At 53.2% G+C, this 15,946-nt stretch overlaps 1 protein-coding gene across 1 annotated transcript in view; it reads right to left on the reverse strand.

Annotated features, from left to right (window-relative positions):
• The window catches only part of PGBD5 (piggyBac transposable element derived 5), a 118,931-nt gene that overhangs the window by 33,410 nt on the left and 69,575 nt on the right, over nt 1-15,946 (reverse strand). The window contains exon 2 of the mRNA XM_039241234.1: nt 1,487-1,914. Within this exon, the coding sequence (XP_039097165.1) occupies nt 1,487-1,914 (428 nt within the window). The remainder of the gene's footprint in view (nt 1-1,486; nt 1,915-15,946) is intronic.

The raw sequence follows: 15,946 nt of genomic DNA on the forward strand, positions 1-15,946 counted from the left end.
ATTTGGTCCTGCAGGGCCTGAAGGCGGGGCCTGTGTCCCCAGAAGAGCCCACCTCCTATTTGGAAGGTAAGAGACACAACTGGAGACAAGAAAGAATGGCCCGTGGCTGCCCTATTAGTAGTAGGGAGATGCAGGGAAGGGGGAACCGCCACAGGCCTGCGGGCCCCGCACTGGGCCCCGGAGACTCCGTTTGTCGGCTAAGGCAGAGAGAAGAGGGAAAAGCTTTCTGGGCGCCAGAAAGAGCACTGCAAACACCTGGAAATCATAATGAGCCCAGCACATTCACAGCACAGCAGGGGAAGCGCTTCCAGAGATTGTTTTAAGGCTCCCACAGACCTGAAATAGGGCGAGATCTTCCCCCACAAAAGTCCTGTGATTTTCAGCTGTGCAGAGAAAAAAGGCAAGATACAGAGTCAGGGAAAGAGAAAAATATCAAAAAGAATTTGAGGTTTACGAAGAAGGCCCTTAAAGGAAAGGCATGAGGAAGAGTGGGTAGATGGATGGCTATTTAAACGCATGAATAAAAATGATGTGAACTTCAGTTTCCGCACTGAACAGGCCAAAAGGAACCGGACTCACGTGGGCCAAAAATCTCCAAAAGTTTTGGGTAGAGGCATCTTGGAAAGAAGCTGGTTTGTGAGAGCAGCAGAGCAGTTTGGGGGATGATTCTGGAACCCCTCTCTCACCACAGCCAAGCGTACTTGCCACAGGTCAATACCAGAAGGCAGCGACTCAGGAGCCGAGGGCCCACAGAGCCTTCTAGGACCAGTTAGGGAAGTTGGGGAGGTGTTGGGGGAGGGGCCCTAACAGTTAGGTCTGGGGCTCTATGGAACTCTGGTACGAAGGCCCTGCCAGTGACAGCGTGCCAGGTGGATCTCCCCACCCCTGGACCTGAGTGACGAGTAACTCCCAGTTACCTGCAGGGCAGCTGAGATCTAGCTTCTTTCCCTCTGTCACCCACAAGGCTTCAGCCCCTCCCACCAGCCCAGGAGTACATACATACTCAGAAAACACGGGAAAGCTACCATCAGAGGTTCTTCTCAATCTAAGAAAATTGGGCACTCAGGTGGCTCAGGTGTTAAACATCCAATTACCGCTCGGGCCATGATCTCACAGTTGGCAGGCTCAAGCCCTGCCTGGGGCTCTGTGCTGACAGTGTGGAGCCTGCTTAGGATTCTCTCTCTCTCTCTCTCTCTCTCTCTCTCTCTCTCTCTGCTCTTCCCCAACTCATGCTTTCTTTCTCGCAAAAGAAATGAATAAACTTAAACATGTATATATAAGAAACTTACAGGCCTGGAAAGCAGATCATTTGGAAAGAAAATGCCATTTAGGGGAGAGAGGGGGGAGGAAAGGGGGAGGCAGCTGCAGAAGCCCGCTTTCTGAGGTCTCTGTGGCATGGGCCCGTGAGTCCATCACCCCCTGCACTCCGAGGTGGGCCGGAGAGGCAGGATAGGGGAGAGCCTGGGGCACCCCCCACAGGCCTCACCTGGGTTTGGGAAGGCCTGAAGGCAGCGTCGAAGCCGTTCTGCAGGGAGTCAAGGAAGGGCTGGACCTTGTAGAGGCCGTGCGTGGTCTGGCTGGAGCGGAAGGCCACCACGTGGAAGTACTTGAGGATCTTCTCGAAGCGGGCCTGGCTCATGACCAGGGCGAGGCTCCTGTTGCTGTAGAAGCCGCCGCTCCAGATGCTGAGGACCGACTCGCAGTGGGAGATGCTGGTGGAGATCATGTAGCCCAGGAACGCCTTCATCTCCGTCAGCGTCACCTCGGCCCAGGCGCCGTCGCTGCCGAAGCGCTCCTGGAACTTCTTGGCGTACATGTTCGTCTGCACCACCATGTTCTTGAGCACGTTGTCGGGGACAAAGAGCTGGAAGAAGTCCATGGCACTTGCGCTGGGGGGCATCTTTCGGGTTGGACCTAAAACACAGCAGGCCGGGGGTTCACGGCTGCGACCACCACCGCAGGGGGCTCCGCGGGGTGCACCCTTCCCCCGCCCCCTTCTGCTGAGCAGCTGGCTGGCCTGCGCGCCCCCGCCTCCCCCACCACGGAGCGTCCGTCCCCCACCCTGGACGGCGGCACGCGCGCCCCCTGCAGCCCGGACCCTGCACCTGCAGGCCCTCCCTCCACCGGGCATCCCGGCCCCGCCTTTCTTCCCTGTCCAGCAAATTCAGACACAGGGACGCAGCGGAGGGAGGAGACGCACGCAAGGACACGCTGAACCTAACACAGCGGCTTCACTGTGACTTTCTGGCTTTCGCTTTCTGGTAAGTTGACTTCTGTAAGTAAGAATGCTTTCACCCCTCGGGCCCTGAAAATTTCCACCCGGGAGAGACTGCAATGTTTATTTCCTGGTATTCTCCACGTGGCGATTTGGAATTTACTGGTGAATGAATCTAAAGGGGCTTGTTTAGGTAATTTCACCAATGTAATAAAAAGCTCACATTTCTGACTAATGCAGGGACAACCTTTTGAAATACATAAACACACACACATCCACCCTTAAGAGATATGGCTTTCAGTCCCATATATAGTGTCTTAAGCCAGGCTAACAGGATGAAGAGGTTTGTAGACCAGCTTTTTTTATTAAAAAAAAAAATTTTTTTTTTAAAGTAATCTCTACACCCAACTTCGGGGCTTGAACTCACAACCGGAGGGTCACACCTGTACCAACCGGGCCAGCCAGGTACCCCTTGAGGAGACCGGCTTTGCAATTTCTAATCAAAGCCATGCACGTGCTTCAGATTTTTAACCACCACCACCCCCAACCTTTCTCTACTACTGATCTAGGCAGTCTCTGAAAAACAAGTTTTTTCCACAGCAAAATAAGCCTGGCAATGTACACCTGACAGCCCAGGTTTCAGATCAGATCGATTGGGGAGGTGAAACCCTGAATTTACTTCTAGCTAAATGCACAGTCTTAGATAAATTTCCTCTTTCCCACGTGGAAAGCGGAACACCTGCTTTGCAAGGATTTTACGAAAACTTGGAAACCTTTACTGAGATGTGATCAGCAGAAATCCACTGCCTTGGGCTCCGGGCTTTCGAATGCTCTCATTGCCCTCATTTTACAGAAGAGAAAACTGAAGCCTAGAGAGTGAAGTGACCATCATATTCACTGTCACCAACCAGGTTTTGGAAGGGCACCAGGCGGTCCCGGTGCCGCTGGCGCCTAGCTGCTTTCGGAGGCGGCGGCCCTGGCTGAGGGGCCCTGGTGAGCAAGCACGGCCTGCGGCCCACAGCCCCACACATGCTCTTAGTGGAAATCATTTTATTTCAGCGAAGCCTTGCAGCCTCCGGTGGGTGAGGCCATAAATTATTCAGGGATAGCGCTCAAAGAGGAGGAAAACCAGCATTTTAATTGCTACATCATGCTGAGTCAGCAGAATGACATTTTCGCTTCCAAAAGTTATCTTTCAAGTAATTTTGCCTCCCAGGCTATTTCAAAATGGATTCTCACAGCAGACTTGGACCTGGCCAACTGTTTAATGAAGAAACCTGCAAGTTGCAGGCTCCCTCGTATCTGTTCAGTTTGGATTTACAGGCATCCCCTGCGGCCTGTTTGAGCTGTTCTGATTCTTCGTATGCAAAAGTGCAGGCACAGACTGGGAAGGAATGGGGGAAAAGCGGAAGGCAGAAAGCGCGATTCAGTAGATTCAACCCGTATCACCACACCAACCTATTTAATAATATGGCCCTGGGGGTGGGCAGCACTGCCCGCCAAGACAAGACTCTCTTACATTTGCCTCATTCACAGGAGCTTTTCCAGATATTACCCCACGTGATCCTCACAGCATCCTTGTGAAGTATCACCCCTTTCTGCAGGTACGGAAGTAGAAGGCCGGAAGTACCGGGATCCCACCCAAGGTCACTCACTCGTACGTGCCTTATACTTGGGGCAACCTTCTTCCCACCTGGCCCAGAGCCGGTCTGAGAGCACCTTTGCCTGCTGTCATCAGGGACACGCCACTTCTGCTCTCGCGAGTGGACAAGAGGAATGTGGCTGTCTGATACACAGTGCATACACACAGCTTAAGCAGGTGTGCGGCCTCCAAACCCCGCAAGCTCCATCTACATCCGGCATGCACACATTTCACAGCGGGCAAGGCAGGGTTACAGTGCACAGCCAGAAAGACTTCTGAAGGGAGAAAAATGCCAAGGGAGTATGGAATTGGGGGTGGGGATGGGGGCGGGTGGTAGGAAGGAGCTGCAGCAGGAAGAGCAAGTGTACCTGGGTTTACCTTCATGTCTGCAGAGCAGGGATGGGGCTCTGCGTGTTGAGGATGCATTGCCAGGCTAGAGACTCATACCATCGCCTCCCTTCTCTCCCCTCTACACCCCACCATGTCACTCTCCAAGCCCATCCACCATTGCCCAGCTGGCTCCCTCGGCCCCCAGGGGTCGCCTGCTCCCTCAATCCCAGCATGCCACAGCAGGCCCACAGCGTAGCATCAAGAACAGTTCAGTGATGCTCAGATCCCCCAAAGAGATTCCCCCACTCCCCCAAGGTAGAAACCAACCCCCTCTTTCCAGGAGCAGCATCTGCAAAAGCACATGTCCTGTTCAGGGGGTGGATTGCAACGCAAGGGCAGTTAGCGGAATCGCTTATTGAGAGAACACTCGTGAGTGTCTTATTGATCCTGGGAATAGAAAGGAGTAAGACCCAATGCGCTCTCCCCAGGAGTTCTCGGTGCAGGGATAAGGGCAGGGAGCAGACAGTGATCCAGTGATGTCAGGCTGGGGAGAGGCCAGTGCTCACAGGAGGGACGCTGAGTTCAGATCCTGGGGAGAGGGGGTGGAAGAGCCAGGTGAGATGGCTCTAAAGACTGGCAGCTGCAAAGGGGTGGGGGCAGGGAGGTTACAGAGGATCTCAGGCAGTGAGAACATCTCCCGCAAAGGCCCTGCATTTAGCAGACTGTGCAAGAGAGAAGACTGGCTGCAAGCACTGAGGTGCAGGGGCCTGGACCCGCCCCCCTCCCCGCCCAAGCAAGGCGAGAAGGACTGTGAGCGCCTCGGATCATGCTCCAGCTTCAGGAGGAAGCGCTGCTGCAGGCGGTGTGTGGGGAGGGCCTCAGGCTGTTCCCAGGGCCAGTGAGCCCTGGGGGGACCAGAGGGGTGGTCACACAGCTTCCTCTCCCGGCTCCCTCAGCTCTGCACACTGCATGGTGCTCAATCTCCATACAGGTAAGCTGGGCAGGGGGAGCAGGCTGCGAGTGAGCCGGGGTACTGCAGGGGACCCAAACCCTGGGGCCTCATCAATTTCTCGTTTCCACTTGAACCAGAACACACACTATCTTACAACATGCTGTTATCTTACAACACGTGTGTCCAGGCTGAAACTCCAGATCCTCACTGTCCTCTCCCTGGGTGCCCCTCCCCGCCAGTCCCTCAGACACCGAAACCACCGTAGGGTCCTGTGCTGCTGCTTCCACGCGGGACTACTGTGTGTCATCCACCAGCCCCTGCTCCAGCCTGGGCTGCCTCCACCTCTGGCCCGGAAGACAAAAATGGCCTCCCCCAAATGGTTCACAGCAATGAGAACAATTGCTAAAAGAACATAAACCAGGTCACTACAGTCCCCTGCTTCATTTGAACACCCATGGGAGCCCCCACTGCGTTCAAGCAAATCCATGTTCCTTACCAAGTGCTCAGGGCCCTGCATGGCCTGGTCACAGCTACCCACCCCCATCGTAGGCTGCGCTCCAAGTCCAGGCAACCACAAGGTGTGCAGATAGAGCTGGGGGCAGGCCCCGGCTCTGGCAAGCTCCTCCCACCGCCCGGCCTGCCCCCACGCAGGCCCATCTGCAGGAAGCAGGCCTTCCTTGTGACAGACAAAGCGCCCCAGCCACAAGCAGAGAGCCAGTCCTGTCCATGTCCAGCCCGACTATGACTCCTTTCTGCATGTATCAGAGCCTACGGTTGTTTGGTCAGGGGCTTACACACCTGTTTTGGTCTGCCTCTGCTGTCCCCCTCTGACCTGGCTGCAGTGTGACGGCCAACGTGAAGGCTGACTGTCGCGGTGCTCTAAGCCCCGCCCATAGTATGCTGGACACACCTGTTGACAAGGTGGATAGAGTGGGTGATGGGGAGGGCAGATGCCACGGCCCACTCAGGAGGAAGGGCATCTTTGCTGAGCCCCATGGAAAGGATCTAGTTTCCTGGACAACAGCCCATGTTGATGTCTGATAAGGGAAAGAGAGGGGTGCCTGGGGGAGGCTCAGTCGCTTAAGCAACCAACTTCAGCTCAGGTCATGATCTCATGGTCCGTGGGTTCAAGCCCTGCGTCCGGCTCTGTGCTGACAACTCGGAGCCTGGAGCCTGCTTCGGATTCTGTGTGTGTGTGTGTGTGTTTGTGTGTGTGTGTGTGTGTGTCTGCCCCTCCCCTGCTTGTGCTCTGTCTCTCAAAAATAAACAAACATTAAAAGAAATTAAAAAAGAAAAAGGGAAGGAGTGCCAGACACATCAGCGTGCAGGAGGAAGGCTATATGGCCAGATTGGATGGAGCTAGGAGTACAATATAGGTCAGCAGGGCTCAACTCGACTAGCTGGGCAGGGGGCCCGGGGCTGGGCACAGCTCTGCACATGCCTCCCTGACGACCTCCGTGAGGTTTAAGAAGAAGGGTCAGCCTTAAGTCCTGGCATGGGAGACCACCTGGGAATTTGGAACATTTGATCACTGGGCAGAATGTGGCTGGGGGTGCATCACTGATGGCTACCCGTCCCCAGCTGGCGTGGGCTGGCTCCCTGTCTTATTTTGTTCAATTTCCTCCCTCTCTGAGCTGGTGGAAACACCTCGGAACTCTTCTCGGCCCTCCCTGTCTACGGCTGCTGGTTAGATGACCATGTCCAGGCCACATAACATCTCTGCACCCTGGTTTCCTTACCTATCCAGGGGGGTAAGAAGCAGCATTGAGTGAATGAAAGCCACAGGACTTTGCACACAGGCCACGGCTCATCCCGGCCAGTCCACCATGACCCCCACTGGCTGTGAGGGTCCCGTAGGAGCAACCCCTACCAGCTTTCACGGTGCCCACTTCACGACCACAGCTGCATGTGGCCCTGATCCCCTCCTTCACACTATGGAAGAAAAGTGTGTTTGTTTTTTTTTAATTTCTTTTTAATGTTTATTTATTTTTGAGAGAGAGAGAGAGAGAAATAGATAGTGCATGAACAGGGGAGGGGCAGAGAGAGGGAGACAGAGAATCCAAAGTAAGCTCCAGGCTCTGAGCTGTCAGCACAGGCCTGACGCTTGAACCCACAGACCGTGAGATCATGACCTGAGCTGAAGTCGGACGCTTAACTGACTTGAGCCACCCAGGTGCCCCAAAAAGTGAGGTTTTCTAAAGTCCAACCTTCTAGAGACAAAAGCATTCATTTTGAGATGAGAAGGGCATTTTGCATAAGCTGGCATTTGGGAGGCATCAACTGTCGGCAGCTCTGTGCCACAGAGAAGGGGCCCTTCATATTCTGAATTAAGGGTTTAAAATACTGAAATAATTATCTCCAGGCAAAATCAAGCAGATATAAAAATATAATAGAACATCCTGCATTATCACCAAAATATTCCTCTCAGCTGAGATGTGAAAAAAAAACAAAACAATCGAGATATTACATTCTGTAAAAGGGTAACGTAGGAAATAGCCGAGCCATTGTGCTCAGTGCCGGCTGCAGCTGGGCCTTTATCTTGGGCTAAACTAATCCTTGTGTCCATCTCTCCACTTGTTTCTTTCCTCCCCCCGCCCATGGCTGACGTGCAGGACGAGCTGTCTATCTGACGAGCTGCTGAGGGCCCAGGTCTCAGCCGCAGATTCCAGCCACAAGGCTTCGTTCCTTGTTCAACCTCGTGGCTCATGGCTACATGACTGGTAACAAATGTCATTTATAGCCAGACCAAGGAACGTCCATGCAGCGGTGGGAGCCTCGGGTAGGAGTCCAGGCCGTGTTCCTGACCTCCCCAGGGCTCAGCCTCCCCATTTGGGTGGCCCAATGGGGTCACGTGCACCTGTCTCACCGGGCAGCTGGGGCCGCGTCCAGATCCCCTTTCTGCTTGGGTCTGACCTGCAACGCTGACCCACGACGTACCAACACGGGCTCAGATTAACTCAGTCCTTGACATGGCGCTTTCCCACTGGAGGACACGTGAAGCTCCTAGCCACCTTCCAGCCACTCGCCAGGCCGTTAGAGAACGTGCAGGAACCTGGCCAGTAAACCCAAGTATAGCCTCAGTCACGTAATTTATCGGTTGCAAGTCTTCCTTGTCAGGAACAGTAAGAGTAAACTGTGCGTGTGCGCGTGTGTGGCCTCCCTCAAGCTGACACAGCATGTGATGGGCAAAGAACCGGCAGTACAATGACAATTCTGGAACATGACACCTGAGGTGACGCCGTTCACAGGAAACACGGGCCACGGAACAGTGGTACATAGTTCTGGCAGAGGAGGGCTCATGTGCTGGCTACTCCAGACATTAAATCTACACCCCCAACTGGATGTCACGTGACAAAGGGCTGCTTTTCAGAGAAGGGGTGGCACGCACCCACGCCTGACATATAAAGGCTTTTCAAGACAGCGCACCTTCAAAAACAGGGCACCGATAATAATCTTACACGAAACACGAAATTTCATCGATAGGTGACAGCCAGCTCAAGTACCTGCCACCTGCAGTGAGGGTGGGGTTCTGCTGGGCAGGGGGGGCCCCGACCATCTCCACATGCACCCAGCTAGTGGGGAGCAGCTGGAGCAGCAAGGATCAGCTCTCACTGCCGCACACCTGGGCCTGATGACCTCCCCCCCACTTTGGCGTCATCTCTCTCTGGGGCACTGGTGGTCTACATTCCAGGTCATGCACACAAACCATTCTCTGGACTCGGTTGGCAAACACAGATCAGGTCACACAGGCACGTATGGACAGAACAGGGAACTTCTATCACTCCCACCAGATCCGGTTTCGGTGTAAGTGGCGAGGGAACAACACAGGGTAGGGGGTTAGGAGCTGTGTGCCCAGCATAGACGTGGCTACAGACGAATAGATCAGGTGTCAAAGGAACGAATGGACACTACCAGGTACGAAGCTTCATTGGGACTCTGACTCCCTTAGTGGCAGTCACCTACAGGCCAGGTGACAGGGCTATTCCGTGGCATCCGTGAGTCTGTGGGTCCTCCCGTGGCTAGGAGTGCTATAGACTTCAGCAGTCTGTGCGGCTCATGAGAACGACTGGTCTGGGCTCAGGCCTCACGCCCAGGACCACACTCATCCCCTGTGCCCTGGACCAGGTATATCCACTAGGACACTTCCCCACCAAACCCACAGATTTCACTCTTCCTTAGGGCTGAGCTAAACCACAGCGGGGAGACGGGGCTGCGGAGGCTGAGAGGCAGAGCTACCTGCAGCTGGGGATGGGGGGGAGGGTGGGAGCTGCTTCTGCGCGCTGCTCTTTCACTGTGAAACTGCAGTTTCTCTGGGGTTCAGTTCCTCGTTGGCAGATTTCCTCCCCTCCCTTCCAAGACTGACGACACGGTAAAGACAACGATGGAAGTATTCTGAGGAATGTAAATAATTATAGAAAAGTCTCCTATCATGATTCTGAAACAGAGTCGAAGACCTGCACTGATCTCCAGCTCTGTGGCTCATGAGGCAAGTGACCTTGGCCGAGTCACTTCATCTCTTCACCTTAGCACCTGTGGAATGCTATAGGCTGGGTGCCTTGAATGCAGAAATTTCTTTCCCACGGTTCTGGAGGTGAAGTCCAAGATCAGGGTGTTGACAGACTTGGTGTCTGGTGAAGGCCAATCTCTGCTTCTCAAAGGGCCATCTTCTCGCTGTGTTTCTGTGCAGGTTCCGGAAGGTCCAGGGAGATCTCTGGGGTCTCTTTTTTTTTTAAAAAAAACCTTTTTTTAATGTTTATTTATTTTTGAGACAGAGAGAGACAGAGCATGAGTGGGAGAGGGACAGAGAGAGAGGGAGACACAGAATCTGAAGCAGGCTCCAGGATCTGAGCTGCCAGCACAGAGCCCGATGTGGGGCTCAAACCCAAGAACCATGAGATCAGGATCTGAGCCGAAGTCAGACACCCAACCGACTGAGCTACCCAGGCGTCCCTCTGGGGTCTCTTTTCTAAGATGCTAATCTATCATGAGACCCCACCCTCAAGACCTAAGCACCTCCCAAAGGCCCACCTCCTATGACCCTCAACTTGGGGATGAGGTGTGAGCATGTGAATACCGGGGGGCATAGAAACGTTCGGTCTATAGTGCTTGGTGCCCCACAGTCTCCACGTTGGTAGAGTGAAAACGAAGAAAAGAACACCAGGAGATTCACAGTCAGGGTGCAGATGATGCAGGACGATTCATGGCAAGAGCCTGAGGCTTCCAGTGGTGGGATCAGATCACATGCCTGACAGAGCCCGCCAGTCCCCTACCCCAGGCTTCTGTCCTACTTCCTGGGGTGGACTTACCAGATGGCTATTACAGAGCAGACGCCTTAGCAACCACAGTTTATATTTCATTTAGACGCCATGTCTGGTTTTCATAGGAGGCTGTATTTTTAAAGCCTCTGCTTAGAGCCAGAAAGGGCAGCAGGATTGTGTTTCCTACTCGGGAAGAACACAATGGGGAGGGGACATGGAGCTGAGGAGCTATCAGGCCTCTGTCTGGGACCAGCCCACTGCAAAGGCCCCGTTTCATGCGCAGTGACAAGTGGAGAGGGGCCACCTGGAGAATTTGCTCATTTCCTCCATGACCTCACAACTTTCTCTTGCTTTCCTTCTCGCTGCACCAAGCACACGCACTGCAATTCTTCATGCCTAACCAGACCAGGTTCATGGCCCATTTCCACCTGCCTGGGTGCTGTTTCTTTCTCAGGCTCCTTCTCCAGACCTTCTTCCTCTTGCGCAGTAGGCATTAGCTAAGCCCACTGGTGTCCCCAACCTGCTGCCAGCCCTGGCCAGGCCCATGTGGCATCACAGTACACACTCTTCCAAGGAGAGCAACAGAGAAAGGGACCAAGTCCCAGGCACTTTGGACGAGTCGAACGAAAAAAAGGATGGGCAGTCACCCTGGGCTTCAAGAAGTGTCTTCCAAGTATGTACCTGCTGGCACAGAAAACTCTGGTGTGCCTCACGGAAGGTCTTCTTTGCATTAAGCACTACAATGAACAGTTACCTGACCACACTTGATTCTCACGAGGGTCGACCCCAGAGGCACTGGACGGCAGCTCTGCAGCCACAGAAGCGAGATCCTGCACCAGGTCACACCAGCTGGTGAATGATGGAGCTGACGGTCTCTTCCCCCCGCGATGCACACCCCACACACCCGGGCATGGACCCCCCCCCCCCAGGTGGCTGAGTCTTCCTAGCTTTGTTACTGCTTCTGATTTCCCACGCGTGTGATGACGTTCTGATCTGGAGAGGGTTGGGGGGGGGGGGGGCAGAGGACCAGCTCAGGAAGGAGGACAATGGCTGTGGCGGACAGGACAGGAGCTGAACTTGGGGCTGGACTTGGGAGTTTCTTTCCCTGACTGCACTAAAGTCTTAGAAAGAACTCTGAGCTGAGGCACAACACCCCCACCCCCAAAACGAGCAGTGATGGGGACAATGGGGGCCCAGCGGAGCACACGCACCACCAATGAGTCCGGCTGCTGGAGCGCAAACAGGAAATCCTGGATAAGTTGGGAAGAAGTCATAGGGATTTTATCACAGTGGAGAATCCCTCGGGAGAGGCCCAGAAGGGGTGCGTGGGAGGTCCATGTGGATGGGAATTTTGTTTGTTGGGTTTCCTGTTGGATCTTAGCCGCTGAGAAGTGTCTGGGCCATCGAGGTGCTAGAGTGAGTGCAGGAAAAGGGAATGTATTCAAAGGCTAATGACCCTGCAGGTTTCAGGGTAACCAGCAGCACCTGCGGCTCACAGAGAAGGTCAAGGGCACTGAGGTGCTCACTAGAATATGATGAGGGAGGGAAGACAAAACAAAGGGTCAGGCCCACAATGTCTGCGCTGGAGGTAGGGCCAGGGACCCCGTGCAGGCAGCCCGAGGTACGGGCAGAAACAGCCCATGCGCGCACGCATGCGCATGCGTGTCTGAAGAGTGGGTAGGGATATGAGTGGGACCCTCTTGTCTACACCTCACGCTCCTCAAGACCCTGGGTTTAGACCTTTGTGCCTATCTACAAGTGAGATTAAACACGGAGTTACAGAGATGCACAGACTGGGCTGGGCACATGAAATGTGACATGTGTACAATCCAGTCTTAGCAATTTAAAAAGTACCGTGAGCCCAAGGAAGCAGACAAAAAGCAACAGGCACTGGCCCGTCGTGACCTCTGCGATACCTTCGCCACAGGCCAGAGGGAATGAGTCTGTGGAGAGGCCAGAAGCCTCTGTGAGGCCCCAGAAAGGGTCCAGCCCTTTCCAACCCAGGAGAGGTGAAGGTCACACTGCAGCCTGAACCCCGCCGGTGGCATCAGAAGGGGGGCCCAGACCTCTGTTCTGGGGCTCAGGAGCCCTGCCTGAGAAGCAGCTCCCGTGTGGCAATGACAGTGTCTGTGTTGACATGATGGTGGTTAGGTCAACGACGGACATCAGAGGCAACTGCACGGAAGTGGGCTGACTCCCTCCCCAGACAAACCTATTAGGACACAGGTGGTGGCCATACCCCTCCCCCCCCTCCGTGCAGTTGTCATCCCCCTTTCTAGTCCTCTGGGACACCCACAGCACCCTGTGCATGGACAAGGGGACCAGGCGCTGTCTCGGCACAGCTGGTCTAAGAACGAAGGCAAGCTGGAGGAGCTTTATCCCTGCACCCTAACTACACCCTCCAATGCCCTGCACAGCCCTCCAGGCCCCAGCGGAAGGTATGCAAAATGAGAGGAGAAGGGAGACAAAGCAGGGCTGGGGTACAGAAGCAGGTACCAGGGTGAAGGCAGGGAAGAAGCGCCCCCTGACAATGACCGCCCCCAGGAGAGGAAGCCAGAAGCAGCAGCAGGCCTTGGCATCCTCACCCAAAAAAGAAGGCGGGGCCGATGCCAGGCAGGGCCAAGGTCAAGGACAGAGCTGGCTGGGAAGCATGAGCGGGTCCGCATTCGTGCTACGACTCACTGAGTCGAGCCGGTGGGGGGAGCCACTGGCCTCCGTGTTCAGTGGACTGTGGGGAGAGGCTGGCCCCGTCCCATCAGCCACCCTGCAGCTTCCCCTTCCCAAGAAGAAACGAGGACCAGAGAAGGTCAATGTCATGGTTACTGAGCTGGGGCAGTTCTGGCCTCCAGGCTCCTATCCCCTTCTTCCTGGAGCCTTTCCTTTCTCAGGGTCGCTCATCTGGAGCCCAGCTCCACAAGTATTGCTGAGGGGAGTCTTTTATTTATTTCCCAATAAACATAAAGGGACATTTATTTATTTTGTGTAGCATCCATGTACACATCACATATGTTATATATGTGTTCTGCTTTCTAAATGATAACTTGATTCACTTACTCCTTGATGGTAACTCTGCAACATCTGTACCACGATCAACCTCCATTTGTCCAATGAGGAAACGGAATCACAGACAGGTTAAGGGACCTGCCTGAGGTCACACAACTAGCAAAGGACAGAACCAGAATCTGCACCTGATGGCCCAGCCTGAGACTACGCCCGTGACCACCGCACTGTGGTAAATCTGGCTGAAAGAGTCTCCCAGTTCCAATCCCCCCCCCCCCGCACACACACAACAACATGACCTCATGGCCCCAACACACATGGCTAACAACAGCGGAGCCTCTACAGAGATGAGGGAGAGGAAGCCAGCAGCCTCCCCACAACTGCCCATCTGGGATCTGACGCCCTGCATTTAGCTAGGCCACAAGCCTCACAGGTGCAGGGGCTCATTTGGCTTATTTCCAGAATCCCGTTACTGGATCCCAGTGACAGCTGGGTGGCTGAATAATATTTGCTGAGGTGTCGCCGAGACCTCCTTTTCCCTTCTGAGTTTGGATGGGGCCAGGCACTCACGGACACAGTCCAGAGTCACAGCCCAGCTCAGATCAGTGAGACCCCCCTCCCCCCAACCCCTGGCTATCTGCAAACTCTGACACTTGCCTGTGCAATTTCTACTCTGGATTTAGACTTGCTAACACAAAAGCCGTGCTAATTGCCCTATCTCATGGCAGTATTATTTTTTCCTAAACATCAAGTTACGCAGCTTCAGGATGAGGCTTTTACGAAAATGCAGTCATCATCAGACAAAATACCCTTGAATGAGACCAAGCTCCAGAGAGGCAGTTTTCATTTGGGAGACTCAGGCTGCCCCCTGAATCAGTCCTGGGGGGCCAGCTCCTGGCCAGTGGAAAGAAGCAGCTGAGACTTGATTTCCAAAGAATTCAGGGATGTTTAAGAAACATCTGCTCTTTGAGGAAGACACAGGGGTGACAGCCACATAGCCCCTGGCCACCACATCAAAGCGCCTGAGAGTGGAAACCCACAGCATGGACAGATCCATTCAATTTGGACAAAAGCCAGATTAACTCCTTCAGGAAGGGAGCCTCTGAGGTCCATTCTTTAATTTCACGAGGTACCTAAGTTTGGGGCACCTGGTGGGGGAGGCGACGCTAAGCTTGATTCAGAGGTGAATCCTGATGTACCTAGGCAGGCAGGAACCACCTTTCTTTTCTTTTCTTTTCTTTTCTTTTCTTTTCTTTTCTTTTCTTTCTTTTCCTTTCCTTTCCTTCTTTTTTTCCTTTCCTTTCTTTTTTTTCTTTCCTTCTTTCTTTCCTTTCCTTTTCTTTTTTTCCTTTCTTTTCCTTTTCTTTTTTCCTTTCTTTTTTTTTCCTTTCCTTTCCTTCTTTCTTTCCTTTCTTTCTTTCCTTCTTGTTTCCTTTCCTTTTTTCCTTTCTTTCTTTCTTGTCCTTTCCTTTCCTTCTTTCTTTTTTCCTTTCTTTTTCTTTTCTTTCTTCCTTTCTCTTTTTCTTTTCTTTTCTTTAATATAATTTATTGCCAAGTTGGCTAACATACAGTATGTACACTGTGCTCTTGGTTTGGGGGGTAGATTCTTGTGATTCATCACTTACGCACAACACCCAGTGCTCCTCCCAACAAGTGCCCTCCTCAATGCCCATCACCCATTTTCCCCTCTCTCCCCCACACCCCGCCATCCACCCTCAGTTTGTTCTCTGTATTTAAGAGTTTTCTTATGGTTTGCTCCCTCCCTCTCTGTTTGTAACTATTTTTCCCCTTCCCTTCCCCCGTGGTCTTCTGTTAAGTTTCTCAAGTTCCACAGATGAGTGAAAACATGATATCTGTCTTTCTCTGACTGACTCATTTCACTCAGCATAATACCCTCCAGTTCCATCCACATTGCTGCAAATGGCAGGATTTCATTCTTTCTTGTTACCAAGTAGTATTCCATTGTATAAATAAGCCACATCTTCACCCATTCTTCAGTTGATGGACATTTGGGCTCTTTCCATAATTTGGCTATTGTTGAGAGTGCTGCTATAAACTTTGGGGTGCATGTGTCCCTATGCATCAGTACTCCTGCATGCTTTGGATAAATTCCCAGTAGTGCTATTTCTGGGTCATAGGGTAATTCTGTTTTTAATTAACACTGTTTTCCAGAGCGGCTGCACCAGTTTGCATTCCCACCAACAGTGCAGACACCACATTTCTAAGGGAAGCTTTCCAGATGTGTAAACAGAGGCATAGAGCTTGGACCAACCGTTCGAGGTCAGAGCTTGAGAAGGAGCCCAAGCTGCTTCCATCCCCCAGGTGGCTGCCTTACTGTGGAAGGAAGCACACGACCAAGGGCAGTGCCCTAAAGGCTAATCAAAGCCATGGAATGGCTACCTAAGCACCGAGGAGGAGGAGGAGGAGGGGGACCGGGTGGGGGAGTGAGGAGGGGGAATAAACGCTTCCCACTGGGAGGCAACCCTAGACAGCCAAAGCACAGTGACCAAGGTACATGTCTAGGTGTCTCATAGCAAGTGCTGTAAGTC

Source organism: Hyaena hyaena, unplaced genomic scaffold (assembly GCF_003009895.1).
Source record: "Hyaena hyaena isolate Hyena2069 unplaced genomic scaffold, ASM300989v1 scaffold_193, whole genome shotgun sequence".
NCBI lineage: Eukaryota > Metazoa > Chordata > Mammalia > Carnivora > Hyaenidae > Hyaena > Hyaena hyaena.